The following is a 14,702-nucleotide window of genomic DNA, read 5'->3' on the forward strand; positions in this document are numbered from 1 at the left end:
CTGGCAAATGCCTGTTTCAGGGCATCTCGTGTGGGGTTGCCCACCAATGTGCAGCCTACCACGGCACGAACGGCGTGGACCCCCGACTCAACTGCCTGGGCTTCATCGGACTCCACTGTGGCTGGCCACGTGGCCTTAGACAAGTTACTTACCACGGGGGGTGATGATGACAGCCCCCGTCTCAGGATTACATGTCCACAGCCTTCAAGCTCACTGAACAGTGTCTGGTGCCGGGTAAGAGCTGCTAAAGTGTCTGCCCCGTGCACAAACAGCGTCCAGCAAGGAGCATCCAGCTCCCCCTCGGGCCAGCGGGCTCGGTGAGCAGGTCCCCTGCAGCCGAAGCAGGGAGCTGGAGTGAGCGAGCCGCAGCCAGCCTGCAGGCCCAGGCTCGGGAAGCACGCTCCGCTGTGAGCTCTGGTTTTGGAATCCCTGCTTCTCGCTGCACCTGTGGCAGGACAGGGAGCTGAAAACCTTTGCCCCTAGCTCCCTGGGCCAGCCAGCATAACAGAGCAAACCTCTAAATGTCAACGGCCATGCGCTAAACGTGGTGCCTCTTGCCCGTGGCAGCGCAGAGCTGAATTCCAAGTACAGTGGGTCCTGGGAAGGGGAGACCGTTTGCAAGTGGATACACATCCCGCTGCTTTTGCCTTCGGCTGGCAGGTGGGCGGGCCAGGCTCTCCAGGCTGCCTCCATCAGAGTTATCACGTGCACGCAGGCACACAGGGGGGTGCAGGCAGGTGCACGGGGGGCAGGGGGGAATGGCTTCCACTTAATAGACAGTTCCTGTCCCTGGTCTATGCGGCTTCCTGGGTCCCTGCTCCACTTCCCGCCTCCAGGCCCAGCCAGGACATGCTTTGTCACCTGCGCCTGCCCATCTCCAGGGTCTCGGACCCTCCCGCCGGGTGTCCCCCGGATGCGCCCCCACCCTGGCTTCTGCCCATCCCCTTGTGGGCCAGCTGCTCTGGCCCAGATGCCATTCCAGTTCCCCTGGCCTGGCTGCCCGCAGACGAGCGGATGCTCTCTCCACGTTTTCCAGTGATCCCCTTCTGTCTGCATCCTCCTGGACCCTGCTGCGCGAAGCCCCGTCCTCCCTGGGTGTCCTTCTGCCCTCAGAAGGCTGCCGAGCTGCCTTGGTCCTTCTCCACCTCCATCCTCCTTAGCAGGCTAGCCCGGGGCTGGCTGAACGAATGAATGAACGAATGAAGGGCCACTGCCCGCTCCTGGAGTGCCCCATGGGGTGTCTGCTCAAGAGGTGCAGGACAGAGAAGCGGATTTGGCTCAATGGAGAAAGCGTCCTCCTACCACATGGGAGGTCCAGGGTTCAAGCCCAGGGCCTCCTGACCCATGTGGAGCTGGCCCATGAGTAGTGCTGATGTGCACAAGGAGTGCCATGCCACGCAGGGGTGTCCCCTCATAGGGGAGTCCCATGCTCAAGGAGTGCACCCCATAAGGAGAGCCGCCCAGAGCGATAAAAGCGCAGCCTGCCCTGGAATGGCGCTGCACACACGGAGAGCTGACACAGCAAGATGATGCAACAAAAAGAGGTTCAGTTTCCCAGTGCTGCTGACAAGACTACAAATGGACACAGAAGAACATACAGCGAATGGACACAGAGAGCAGACAACTGGGGAAAGGGGAGAGAAAGAAATAAAAATAAATCTTTAAAAAAAAGAGGTACAGGACAAGGCTCCAAGCTGCCATCTCTGCTTCTCCGGGGTGTCCCTGGCTCCGGGCACTGCCCATGCCTCCAGGATCAACATGTCAAGATGCCACATGTCCACTCCATCCTCTCATGTCCCCGTGGCCCCCACTGTCAACTGCCCTCCAGGCTCCAGCGCCCTTCCCCTACCCTGGGCTCCACCTGGAGCTCCTGGCCACGGCCCCTCCCTGGAGCCTCACGCCCTCTCCTCTCTGCACCTGGAATGCCCCCCCAGCTTCCGTCCACCTGGAGAGCCCTGCCCCCCTCCGATGGCAGCCCAGCACGCGCCCACCAGCCCCGTGCCCGCGTTCCCTCCCTTGAGTGCCCTCCCTCCCTCCTTCCCCCTCCCCCTGTCCTCCTCCCCACCCTCCGAGTTCCCAGCACGCTGTATCCCCTCCTGCTTCCTCAGCCGCCGCACTGTGCGGTCACTGTGCTGCCCTTGTCTGTGACCACACCTGATCCCATCCCTCTGATGGCCGCGCCCTGGTGCCTGGCTTGGACGCAGCGCCCAGAACCTATCATAGGAACCGGAGAGGAGGGAGCGGGCGCCATGCGGCCGGGGGCGCCGCCCACTCACGGGTTCCAGCCCAGGTCCGCGGGGTTGATGTAGAGGATGCCGGCCCTGGAGACGGTGGCGGGCGTGGCCGTGCGCAGGTGGCTGATCTCGAATACCAGCCGCATGGTGCGGTTCAGCGGGATGCGCTCGTTGCTGGCCAGGGTGAGCACCTGCAGGTAGGGGCAGTCCAGGCTGGGGACCGAGGCCGTCCGGGGTGGGGACCGAGGGCGTGACCAGGGTGGGGACCGAGGGTGTGTCCAGGGCAGGGACCGAGGGTGTGACCAGGACAGGGACTGAGGCCATCCAGGATGGGGACCGAGGGTGTGTCCAGGGCAGGGACTGAGGCCATCCAGGACCGGGACCGAGGGCGTGTCCAGGGCAGGGACCGAGGCTGTGACCAGGATGGGGACCGAGGGTGTGTCCAGGGCGGGGACTGAGGGTGTGTCCAGGATGGGGACTGAGGGCGTGTCCAGGGCAGGGACCGAGGGTGTGTCCAGGGCAGGGACCGAGGCTGTGACCAGGATGGGGACCGAGGGTGTGTCCAGGGCGGGGACCGAGGGCGTGACCAGGATGGGGACCGAGGGCGTGACCAGGATGGGGACGAGGCTGTGAGGCGGGGGGGCCGCCCGGACGAGGGGCTGCATCGGGTGCAGACGCTGCTGGCCCACAGGTCCTGGAGCGTGGGGCTGCCTTCCCAGCCTTAACGCCCTCCCTCCCCAGGGAATCCTCAAGGCCCTTCTCCACCCGGTTCAACTGCTTCTAGAGAATTCCGAGCCGCCTCTGCTTTCGAGGTTCCCGCTGCCCAGGACTGAGCCCCGTGCGGGCCCCCGGCAGCCCGCGCCCCCCGCCTCGCCCGGCGGACCTTGTTGTCATCCATGACGGTGTTGAGGGACTCGATCCACATGGGGTCGATGTCCCCGTCCAGGACGATCCACTTGGGGCCGTCGTGGGTGATGTTGGCCAGGTCGCGCATGATGGTGGAGAAGAGGCCTGCGAGGTGGGGCGGTGCCCTCCGGTCAGCGCTGCCCGCGGCCCCTCACCCGCCCCCAGCCCTCGGGCCGCCCCAGCCACTCCCGTTGGAGGGACAGCAGCGTCCTCGGACATGGCCAGCCCCTTCCCTTCCCTTTCTGCTGGCCCCGAGCACCAGGAGCCCTGCCCTGTGGCCTCCTCCACCTCAGCCCCTTGGTGAACCCCTCTCCTGCTGTGCAGTTCAGCACCGCGCACACGTCTCCCCAGCCACTCACTCATTCATTTGTTCGTTCATTTGTTCATTCATCTGTTCATACATTCATTCATTTACGTGTTCATTCATTCGTTTCTTCAATAGTTCATTTGTCCATTCATCTGTTCACTTGTTCATTCACTCATTTTAGTTCATATTATCTGTCCATGCATTTGTTCATTCACTTGTTCATATAGCCATTCATTTGTTCACTTGTTCATTCGTTTATTCATTAGTTCGTTTTGTTTACCTGTTCATTCATTTGATCATTCATCTGTTCATCCATTAATTTGTTCGTTTGTTCATTCATTCGTTTATTCATTTGCTCACTTACTCATTCACTCATTTGTCTATTAGTTCATTTGCTCATTTGTTCATTCATTTATTCCTTCATCTGTTTGTTCATTGGTTCATTTGTTCATTTGTTCAGCTAAGGTCCACTGAACGCTGTCTGTCAGGCCTGGGGCAGGGGCTGGGGCAGAGCTGCGGACGCTGTATTGTGAGCACGATACTGATATGATACTGTGACCACGATCGTGGGGTCCCCCCGTTAGACCGGGGGCCTCCCCAAGGCAGGGCCTGGCCTTGAAAAGCCTCAGGGAGTGTCCACCGCCCCGCCCCCGGGGCCGCGGCGCCTCGTACCGTCCTTCCATTCCCGGGTGGCAGGGTTGATGATGCCGAAGAGCTCGTCGCAGGTGACGGCCTTGGGGTCCAGGTCCACGGCCACGGGCTTCCTCCTGAGGTTCTGGTAGGTCTTGTTGAGCGACTTGAGGACCTGGGCAGGGGCGTCTGGCTGTTCGCGGTGCCCGCGGGTGTGTGCGGGGCCCGCTGGGCCGCGGGTGCGTGTGGAGGAGCGCTGGCGCGGGGACTTGGGGTGACACGCAGACGCGCACATGCCCCCCAAACAGCGCCCCGGGTGGTGGTGCCACTGGTTCACCACCTCGGCAGGGAGAGGCGCACGGGCCCCGGCGCCCGGTCGCAGGGGGTGAGCCCCGGTGCACACAGGACGGTGGGGATGCTGCGGGTTAAGAGGCGTCCGAGCTGAGGTGGGGGGATCCTGGGGCAACACGGCCCAAGTCCCAGCGGCAAACGGAAGCCGCGGGAGCAGCCGGAAGCTGAAAGTCACAGGGCTGGAGGATGCAGGAGCCGCCGCGGGCGCCGCCACGGGGCGGAAAAGCCAAGCCCAGGCCCTCCTGCAGCCAGAGGCCGCTGGCCCGGGTGGCGCCCCTTCCCGCCGCGGCGCCAGCGACTTCCCGCTCGCCCCTGACCCACCGCAAGGGCTGGGTTTTCGCAGCCAGGAATCGAAAGGGCCCGCCCTGAGCCCAGGTGCAATCGGAAAAAATGCACATCCCTTTTCACCCAATGATAAAATACCTGCCCATTGAAGAAATGATTTAAGGAAAGAAAACTACCCATCATTCCTTCACCAAGAGGGGAAAAAAAATCTTTTCTGTTAAGGACATTTGAGGATATTTATATATATTCCTCCTGGAAAATTGGGTTCACGCAGCTTCTGCCTTTTCACAAATAACGGGCTGCAAGCTCTCCCCTGTGATTAGTCTTTGAAATGATCTTTAATAATAGCCTCGTAGTGCATCCTACGGGCGCCAGGCCGAACACTTGGCTGGTTTAGAAACTTCCAGAGAGGCGGGAATTAGTGACCTCAGCCTTCGCCCTCACTTTCCCCCACACCCCAGGCGATGCAGGGGATGGGGAGGGGGAGGGGTAGAGGAGTCTGGCGGCCGGGGTGGGTGCAGGAAGCGAGAAGAGGGGAGAGAGACTCCCGGGGGGGCTGGGGTCTCCCCCGCTGCCCGCAGCACAGGTGGGGGGGCTCCTGAGATGCCCTTGGTTGGGGTCCACCCTGGGGGAGGGGCCTTGAGGGGGCTGGCCCTCTGCTCTCTGTCCCCCCCCCCCTGCTGCAACAAGAGCCAGCTCCCTGCAGGACCCTTCGGGGCGGACGGAGGCCCCTGGCCCCCAGCCCCCAGCCCCTGACCCTCCAGCTCCCTGGCCCCTGGCCCCCCAGTCCCCCCACTCCTGGCCCCCAGCCCTCTGGCCCCCGGGCCCCCGGCCCCCGACTCTCCAGCTCCCCGGTCCCCGGCCCCTGGCCCCCCAGTCTCTCCAAGCCTGGCCCCCCGGCCCCCGACCCTCTGTCTCCCCGGCCCCTGGCCCCCCAGTTCCCCCACCCCTGACCCCCCAGCCCCCTGGCCTCTGGCCCCCCGGCCCTGGCTCTCCGGCCCCACGTACCTGGGATTTGCCGCTGCCCGCGTTGCCGATGACGAACACCGAGTGGCGCACTTGCAGCAGCTCCTCCAGCTGCACCACCTTGAGCACGAAGCTGTCCTCCGCCTGCAGCTTGAGCTCCAGGACGCTCTGCTTGATGATCTGGGGGGTCAAGGATGGGGGCGACCTCGTGCACCGGCCTGGGGCGGGGCACAGACAGGCCACCCTCGGAGAGCGATGTTAGGGTGCCGCCCAGCGTGCCGTCAGGCTCACTCTGCCCCCGAGGACCCCTGCAGGGTCGGGCTGGCCCCCAGCCCCCTCCCTCCCGCCCCAGCCCCACCTCCTCTTGGGACCCCTGCGGGCCGCGGCCGTCAGCAGCTGGTGGCCTCGGGGGCTTTCTCGCTTGTGGGCCCCTCGTCCCGCGGACCCCAGTGTTGGCACGGGCCCCTCCGGTGGAAGGCAGCGCCACACGGGGTGGGCAGGGGCCCCGACCAGGCCGGGGGCCGGCTACCTTTTCCAAGTTGAGGTCTCGCTTCCGAGGCACGTCCAGGGCCGGGAAGAGGTCGCCGATGAGCCCCATGAACACAGGCAGGTCGTCGGTGACGATCTTGGGGACGTTGAAGTCCCGCAGCGCGCGCATGAGCACCTGGTCCTCCGCCCGGCTCGGGTCCCCCCTCTTCAGCGAGCCGGCCACCACCAGCACCGACTTGATGGCCCGCAGCCCCCAGTCGTAGTGGTCCTGCGCGCGGGGCGCGGGTCAGGTGGCCGGCGTGGCATGGCCCCGCCCGGGCCCCCCCCCCGCCCCCCCCAGGCGGCCGCGCACCCACCTGCTTCGAGAGCAGCTCCTTGCACAGGGTGTAGAGCGTGATGAACTTCCTGGCCAGGAGCCGGGCCTCCAGGAAGCCCTCGGCCACCAGCATGATCTCGCAGATGAGCTCGAAGTCGGGGACCACCATTGCGCAGGGCCTGGGGGGGAGACAGGGGCCGGGTGGGCCTCGGGCTCCCCCCACCCCCCACTGCCGCCTGCCGGGAGGAACGCAGCGTCTCTGGGGAAGGTTCTGGGGGCGCCGACCCGAGCTCCCAGCCCCCTCCCCTGTCCCCGCCCGCTCTCCTCTCCACGTGCCCCTCCCGCGCCCCACGCTGCGTGGGTCCAGATCCCTCGGCCTCTGCCTCTCGGGCCTAACGGACCAACTGCGCCTCGAGCGCGGCCACGGCTCCGCCACCTGGACAGAGCGGGAGGGCTGTCGCCTGACCCTTGCACGGGACCCAAAGTCTCATCCCATGAGGGCCCATGGGTGGGGGGCTATCGCAAGCACCTGGCCACCAAGAGCCAAAACGGTCCCAGGAAAGGAAGCCAGCAGGGCAGGCCCTCGCCGGTGCCCCTTTTAACCGCTTCTCCTTCCCCTTAGGGCCCCGCTGGCTTGCTGGGCCGTCGAGCAGGGCACTGGCCAGCAGCTGGCCACACAGACGCGCCTGCCCTTGAGGCGCGCATTCCGGCGGACTCAGGCGAAGGACAAGGGGAAGAGGGGGGGTCGGACGGGGACCAGGTCTGCGGGAAGGCTAAAGCAGGGAAGGGGGAGCGGGAGTGTGGGGTGGGGGTGTGGGCCGCACCTGCAGGGAACAGCATCGGGGCTGAGGGAGCAGCACCGCAGTGGCCCTGAGGTGGGAGTGAGGCCCGCGCACGGGCAGACCGGGGCCTGCCGCCCGGGAACGACGCTCTGCCGCTCCTCTCAGCCTGGGGCGCGGGGTGTCTTGGACTCTTCTCTCCCCCCGGGGCACCCACCTGAACAAGGCCTTCAGGTTCTCGGGCAGCTCTGTGCGCCCCGCGTAGCCGGGGTTCATGGTGATGAAGAGGCCGACCGTGGGGATGAGGCTGATGGTCTCCCCGAGGAAACTGAAAGTCTTCTTCTTGGCCCGGATCGCGTCTTGGACACACTTGACCTGGATGGCGGGCACGGACGGCGAGAGCTGGGCACGCCGCAGCGCTGACGGCCCCGCGGCACCATCGCTGACCCTGGAGTGCGGAGCAGCGTCCTCGTTTCTCTTAATTACGCCTTTAATTCTGAGACGACTGGGAGCGGCACGCAGTTGTGGGAGTTCGCAGAGATCGGCTGCCCCACCCCGGCTTCCCCCAAAGAGGCGCACGAAGGGGCTTCTTAACCCTCTCTGCTCCACGGCCCCTTTGCCCGTCGGTGAGACCCACGGACCCCTGACCAGGCCCGCCCGTGCTGCCTACTATTTAGTAGATACATCGCACCTGCACCAGCACAGCCCCAGAGAAGCATGTTTTTTGAGTTTCGGTCCAAGCTCACGGGCCCCTGGTTAAGACCCCTGCTCTAGAACAACGTCACCCCCGGACGTGGACCCCGACAGCCAAGAGACGGGGTCCCAGCGCCACGGGGGTCTCCTGCTGCCCTTCTGTGGCCACCCCGCCTCCTCTTGCCCTATGTAGCCCCCCTTAGCCCCTGGCAAGCCCCGGGCTGTTCTCTATGCCTGTGATTCTGCCATTTCTAGAACGTTCCACGCAGCACGTACGCATCTGTGCACATCATTTTGTTCTTTTTACCGCCGGGCGGCTGTCCACCTTCTGCTCTCCCTTCGCGTTCCATCGCTATCCTGGCAATGGCTTGAAAAGCCTGGAGTTGGCTTTGGGCCCTGGCGGGCGCAGGATTTAGCCCCCCCCATCCCCCCCGCACGGCCGCAGGGGGAGTGGGAGGAAACCCCTGGAGAGCCCGCCCAGGGCGGCTGCAAGTCCCCCGGGCACCACTGGGGGGCGCGCGAGGCTCACGGCTAAAAGCCTCTCCGGCCGCCCGCCTCCCCGCCTTGTCGCCTGCAGCGTGAGCTCACGCAGGCCAGGCAGGGGGGCACCCGAGGGTCTCCACGGCCCCCTCCACCAGAACCTTTCCTAAGGTTCTGTTCTTTCACTCAACTTGGCAAAAAATTTGTGTCCCAAACAGGCTCTCCCTAAGTCTGCCGGGCTTTGGTCACAGCTTTTGGCAGGAGTGGGGGTCGGGGGGGCAGGTAACTCAGCAACTGTGGTGGGGGGTCCCCAAAGAGGTGGCCAGGGACCGGCCAGCCCCTTCCCTCTGCCTCCCTAGCCTCGAGCGCCAAGACCCGGAGAACGAGCGCCCAAGGAGGGCGTGGGTGCCCGTGGCCAGCTCCTGGCCAGACCCCATTTTACAGGTTAGAAGAGGGGGAGCTGGTTAGGAGAGGGGGAGCTGACACGGGGCTGACACGGCCAGGAAGGGCGAGCGGAGTTAGCGGCTCACCCCCCGGCTGTGGCCGGGTTGGGGTCTCGAGCAGCCCTTGCCTGTGTCAAGCTCTACCTGAGCCCTGGGTTTCTGGAAAACAGGGCAGGCTGCGAAGTCCCGCGCCCTCCCTGGCCCCTGGAGGAAGCCCCTCCCCAGGTGACACGCTCAGAGGCGCCTTGGTGACCAGGACGAGGTGGGTCCCCGCGTGCCCACCCCCTGCCTCATAAACGACGAGCTGAGCCGCTTGTCCCCAGCCACCCGTCGGAACGAAGCGCCCGTGAGCCAGACGGGGTTAAGCTTCTCTCCCCCGCCCGACCCCTGGACCCTCGGGACGCCTCCCAGAAGACAGGCTGCTCCATCGCGGGGCAGTCTGCTCCGCCCCCCGCCCACGGCGGCCTGTCTTCCCACGACCCCCACGCGATTCTTTCCTCCCTCTGTGAAACAAAGTGCCGTGCAGACCTCGTGGTCACAGCGGCCCCCACTGCAGTAGCTCTCCCCCCACTGCAACGGCCCCCCTCACCCCCCCAACAATCCTGTCTAGAAAAGTCTCTGCACCAGGTCCGGGCTTGTTTCTCAAGGACACCCCAGGTGCCCCACCTCCACACCCTCCGCGGCTCCTCCCTCCCTCCCCTGGGTGTCGTCGGAGGACTGCCCAGTGCCGCCCCGTGGCCTCTCCAGGAGGACCAACCCCGGGATGTGGACGTCTGTCCATCTACTGTGGGTGGCGGGGCAGGAAATCCCGGCGCCAGCAATGCCACGCCTGCATTTCCTTTGGAATATCGGAGGCGACCCGGGCCCTGCGGCTGCCCTCGGTTTACCTTAGAGAGCCCGGGAGCTCTCAGCGCTAGGTGCCAAGGAGCACCTGGGGCGTTTGCTTAAAACGCAGACATGCTCGCCCAAACCTGTGGGTGCCCCATGGGGGCTCTGAGCCAGCAACCTGGGGGGGGCAGCTTCCCCATACCAAGGACCCTGCATGGGCCTTCTCCCAGCACCCTCCCACCTGGGCTGTGCTCTGGCAGGGGTGTCCCCCAAATACACATGCCCATGCTGTTTCCTTCTTTTTCTCCCTCCCTCCTTCTCCTCCTTCCCTCCTTTCTTCCCCTCCCTCGCTCCCTTCCTCCCTTCCCTCCTTTCCTTCCTTCCTTTCATTCTCTTCTAGCACCCTTGTCTAATTGAACTCCTATGCATCTGTCAACACCCAATTTAATTGATACATGTAACAAAACCCTATGTCTTTCTCCCCTGGGCAGAATTATTTATTCCCTCATCTGAATCTGATTTTTACTGTTTCCACTCTCGAGTAGACTGTGGGTCCCTCGAGGACAGGGCCACCGCCGCGCTCCCCTTCGCAGCGCGCCTCTCCCCTGCCTCTCGGTGCCTGGCGCAGGGCAGATGGGTGGAGGGGGCTGGTGGGCTGGACTGACTCTGGGGAGTGAGGTGAGGGAAGCCGGCAAGCCACCAGCCAGCGAGGCGGCCCGTGACCGCGAGTGGCCCTACCTGCACGGCGATCACAGACAGGACTTCCACGGAGATTCGGTTAAACTCGTCGAAGCAGCCCCAGGCCCCCGTCTGGGACAAGCCCTTGTAGATGTTTCCACAAGACTGGAAAGGGCGGGTAGGAGAAGAGTGTGCCAGAGAAAGGAAGAGGTGGGCGGGGAGCCGGTGGGCCTGTGGGGAGCCCCCGATCCCCGCCTTCTCGGGGGAGCTCGAAGGCACGAGAGTTCGCTTCCCAGAAGGGGTTAATTCAGTAGAGGGCGGGGAGCACCCTAACCCTTCACCTTGACCCCTGACCCTAGGATGGGGCTTTCCAAGAAATATGCATTTGGGCGAAATCCAATCCTCTCATTTCTTCCTTGCACTTGTCTTCTTTATGCTCACGAAGGTGGGGGCCCTCCTCAAAGCTGGGTGAAGGGGAAGTTGGCGAGCATGTTGGAAAACTTTATTCTAGAAGTTTCTATCCCTCCAGGCCTGAGCTGGATAGTCAGGACGACCGTCCCACCTTCAAGGATGGGATCCCAGGAGGATACGGCAGCGCTTCCGGGCCACCCAGCTTTAGATCATTTTCCGAAGCCCTGGCGGGCTGCTGCTGGCCACCTGGCTGTGACACTGAAGGACGGGCCAAACACTGCCCTGCACAGCCTCCCGAGACCGCCCCTGTCCCCTCGCAGGCCCCCCTGGAGCCTCCCGCGTCCCCGGCCCGTGCCGGAGCCTGGGAGCGCCTCGCCGCCCCCTGGGCTGTGCCGTGCCAGGGCAGGCTTGGCGCCGAGGCAGCAGGGGCCAGCTCCACGGGCAGGGGCAGGGCGCTTGGGGCCGCCTGCCGTAGCCGAGGGGCCCCAGCTCCCCGGGGGGCTGCCTGGCTGGGGCCGCGGGCGCGGAGGGCCGCACCTTGTAGTCCATCTGCTCGGAGCAGTTGAAGACGTACACCATGGTGCCCAGAGCCCGGCCCAAGTCCTTGGTAGTCTCCGTCTTGCCCGTCCCCGCGGGGCCGGCGGGGGCCCCGCCCATGATCAGGTGCAGGGACTGCGTCAGCGTTATGTAGCATCTGCGGGGGGTCGCGCGTGAGCTCCCGGGCCGCCCGCCAGCCGCCTCCGCTCCCCCTGTGCCGCCCGCACTGCGGTGCCATCGCACCTGCTGGGCCCAGGTGGCGGCCGAGGGTGGGTGGGGGAAGGACGGCGGGCGCGGCTCAGGCAGGAGGCGCCGGACCACTGGGACCACTAGCGGCCAGGGGTGTGGCCCGCGGGGGCTCACGCACGGCCACACGGCCTTGCAGGCCCTCAGCGTGGTCACAGTCCACGGCTGGTGTGGGAACCCCGACACAGAGCCCGCAGCCAGACAGCATCCCGTGCTGGATGTCCGCGCCCGCCCGTGCCAAGAACCGTCCTCCCCCCACCCGGGGGGCCCGGGGCAGGCGGCCGGGCGTCCCCACCTGTCGGTGAGCGGCGTGATCACCAGGCGCGGCGTGTTGCCCAGGTACTCGTAGGAGTACCTGATTTGGGCGTCGCAGATGTTGGCGAAGCAGTGCTTCTTCTCCTCGTCCCAGCGGTGCCGCAGCTGGGACTGCCAGGTGAAGGCCTGGGAACTCTCCACCTGCGCAGAGGCCGCCACCTGCTTGCCTCCAGGGGAGCCCCTGCCCGCCCCGCCGCTCCCCCGACCCCGCGCCCGGCAGCGTCGCCGCAGCAGTTGCCTTGGGGCCGCCGCGCCGTCCCCGGCCGACGCCCGCACCTTGGCGGTGATCATCTTGGCCACGACGTCGCGCGCGTGCACGTCGATGGTGCAGATGGTCATGATCTTCATCCTGTCGCCCGCGTTGAGGTTGCCGATGAGCAGCGTGATGAGCGCGTTCAGCTGGCTGATCTGCGGGGAGGGCGCCCTTGCTACCGCACCCTGCGCCCTTCCCCCGGGGCCGCCTTCCCGCCGTGCAGCCGGGTGGGAAGACCCCGCGTCCTCGTTTACGGAAACGACCATCAGGAAAGCGTCCCTGGCTCCCCTCTGTGGGGCTGGCAAAGCCACGGGTCAGCCTGAGGCCGGAGCCCGGGGGGCCCGAGCAATGCGGAGTGAGGGAACCACGCCACGGGAAGGCGGCGGGCAGCAGGTGAAGACGGCGGGCAGCGGGTAAGATGGCGGGCAGCGGTAAAGACGGTGGGCAGCGGGTAAGATGGTGGGCAGCGGGTAAGACGGCGGGCAGCGGGTAAGACGGTGGGCAGCGGGTAAGATGGTGGGCAGCAGGTAAGATGGCAGGCAGCGGGTAAGGCGGTGGGCAGCGGGTAAAATGGTGGGCAGCAGGTAAAGACGGTGGGCAGCGGGTAAGATGGTGGGCAGCGGGTAAAGACAGTGGGCAGCGGGTAAGACGGGTAAGTGTGGCCGCTTTGTTTTGACACGTAAATCTGTGCACACACAATGACGAGCCGCCCACCACGCTCTGGGGGGCGGATTCGGGTCTTTCTCTCTAGTCCTTAAAATGGTCTTTCGTTTCTAAATTTCTAAGACTCTTTTCAAAAGCCTCGAGGGAGCCTCTTGCTTCTTTCCGCGTGCGAGCACGGACTGGTTGTGTGTTTCTGAAGCAGCTTCCCTGAGGCCGAGCCACGGGGCGCTGCCCGCACTTGACCGTCCTTGGCCCGGAGGACCTGCGTACCTGCTTTTTGTTGTAGTCTTTGATCGCGTTTTCGTATCCTTCCTCCAGCCTCAGGAATGCCAGGCCCACCTCCGTGGTCCACCAGATCTGAGTGCACGTCAAGGCGATCTGGAAGCAGACGGACGCCCCAAACCGACGGTGCCGTGAGCTTCCGGGGGAAAGCTTCGTAATGGTCATTTACGAGGCCTCCCTCGGACTGTGGTTCGGAAGGGAAACGTGCCAACGTGACAGATCCCGCCCGACCCCCCGCGCTGTAATTCGCCAGCCCCGTGTGCTCGGGCCGCCGCAGACCTGGGCCGGGTAATCGAAGATCCACTGCTCCCGCGGCTTCTCCTCGTACGTGACCACGGCCTCCGGGATCTCGTGCCGGAGCGTGGCGCACATTCGGTCCAGCACCCGATTTAACCAGACTTCCACCTAAGGGCGAGAGCCACGTGTGCTCAACAGGAACGCGGGCGTATTTCGTGCCAATGATTGACCTTGTTGTCAACAAATGTTGAGTGCTCTTTGTTATCATCATCCCAGCAGTAGAACGTCCGGGGTGCAGAATGGCAAAAAAACAAAATACAAAAAAACGACCCACTTGAAAGCCGTATCTGGGACGCCCAGCTGTAAGGAACCTGGCAAAGCTGGTTCCATCAGGTGTGTGAGCACAATCGTTGTTTCTAAGAAGGAGCAGGGAGGGGACCCAGAGAACCGTCTAAAAGAAAGGACGCGCGAAATCTGCCCGCCGTGAGATGTGGCGTCTGGCCCCACTGTCGCTGCCGGGCGCTGCCTCCCCTCGCCCCCCGTGCTTGCCGAGGGACGGCAGGCCAAGAGGGTGGACCAGGCAGCCACGCCGCATGATCTCGCGGCCTCTTGTGGTCCGAGAACTCACGGTGGACCAGCTGGCCAACGAGGCCGCTCATGTTTAAAAATACTAACTCTCCAGTGACCGCTGCTGGGAGAAGGAAAACCCAAATGGGACAGCAGCTTAGGTTTTTCTTTTTAACGACACGTGCAGGATTTGCAGAGCTTGTTTCATTTCATAATTAGGTTTGCAAGGAGCTAAGTGAGGGAAGCTCATCTGAATGGGCTCTGAGATGAACGGTCCTGCTCACTGCCCCACCCAGCCCCATCCCCCCAAAACAAACAAGCCGTGCCCGCCAAGTTCAAGATTTTGAAGGTTTGGGTTTTCTTGTGTGAGTTTTTCTCCCCTAGCAAAATTACCTCCTGATTACAGTTTGCTTAGACTCATGCCAAAATCGTTTGTTTTCTGATCAATAGGTGGGCAGTGAGGAGGAGAGGGCGTCCGTCAAGGTGGCTGTTAGGAGAAGGGGCAGCCTGAGCCGCAGAAACATGTTTGCAGAGAAAACTGGGAAAACTGGACGAGGGGACCAACCACGGAGGTAGTGAGACCACTCTGATTCTATCAAAGCAATAAATTATTATTTTTTAAAAAAATATTTATTTTTCTCCCCTTCCTCCCCTGCCCCAGTTGTCTGTTCTCTGTGTCCATTTGCTGTGTGTTCTTTATCCGCTTCTGTTGTTGTCAGCAGCACGGGAATCTGTGTTTCTTTTTGCTTCGTCATCTTGCTGCGTCAGCTCTCCGTGTGGGCGGCGCCATTCCTGGGCAGGCTGCA

At 63.9% G+C, this 14,702-nt stretch overlaps 1 protein-coding gene across 1 annotated transcript in view; it reads right to left on the reverse strand.

The window, feature by feature from the left end:
- The window catches only part of DNAH17 (dynein axonemal heavy chain 17), a 151,527-nt gene that overhangs the window by 68,931 nt on the left and 67,894 nt on the right, over positions 1-14,702 (reverse strand). Inside the window, exons 32-44 of the mRNA XM_058284816.1 lie at positions 13,372-13,497; positions 13,081-13,188; positions 12,171-12,302; positions 11,875-12,035; positions 11,334-11,490; positions 10,446-10,550; positions 7,481-7,638; positions 6,525-6,663; positions 6,209-6,436; positions 5,722-5,859; positions 4,120-4,252; positions 3,118-3,245; positions 2,277-2,425 (exon numbers count right to left, since the gene is read on the reverse strand). Coding sequence (XP_058140799.1) covers positions 2,277-2,425; positions 3,118-3,245; positions 4,120-4,252; positions 5,722-5,859; positions 6,209-6,436; positions 6,525-6,663; positions 7,481-7,638; positions 10,446-10,550; positions 11,334-11,490; positions 11,875-12,035; positions 12,171-12,302; positions 13,081-13,188; positions 13,372-13,497 — 1,862 coding nt within the window. The remainder of the gene's footprint in view (positions 1-2,276; positions 2,426-3,117; positions 3,246-4,119; positions 4,253-5,721; positions 5,860-6,208; positions 6,437-6,524; positions 6,664-7,480; positions 7,639-10,445; positions 10,551-11,333; positions 11,491-11,874; positions 12,036-12,170; positions 12,303-13,080; positions 13,189-13,371; positions 13,498-14,702) is intronic.

This window comes from Dasypus novemcinctus, chromosome 21 (assembly GCF_030445035.2).
Source record: "Dasypus novemcinctus isolate mDasNov1 chromosome 21, mDasNov1.1.hap2, whole genome shotgun sequence".
Lineage (NCBI taxonomy): Eukaryota > Metazoa > Chordata > Mammalia > Cingulata > Dasypodidae > Dasypus > Dasypus novemcinctus.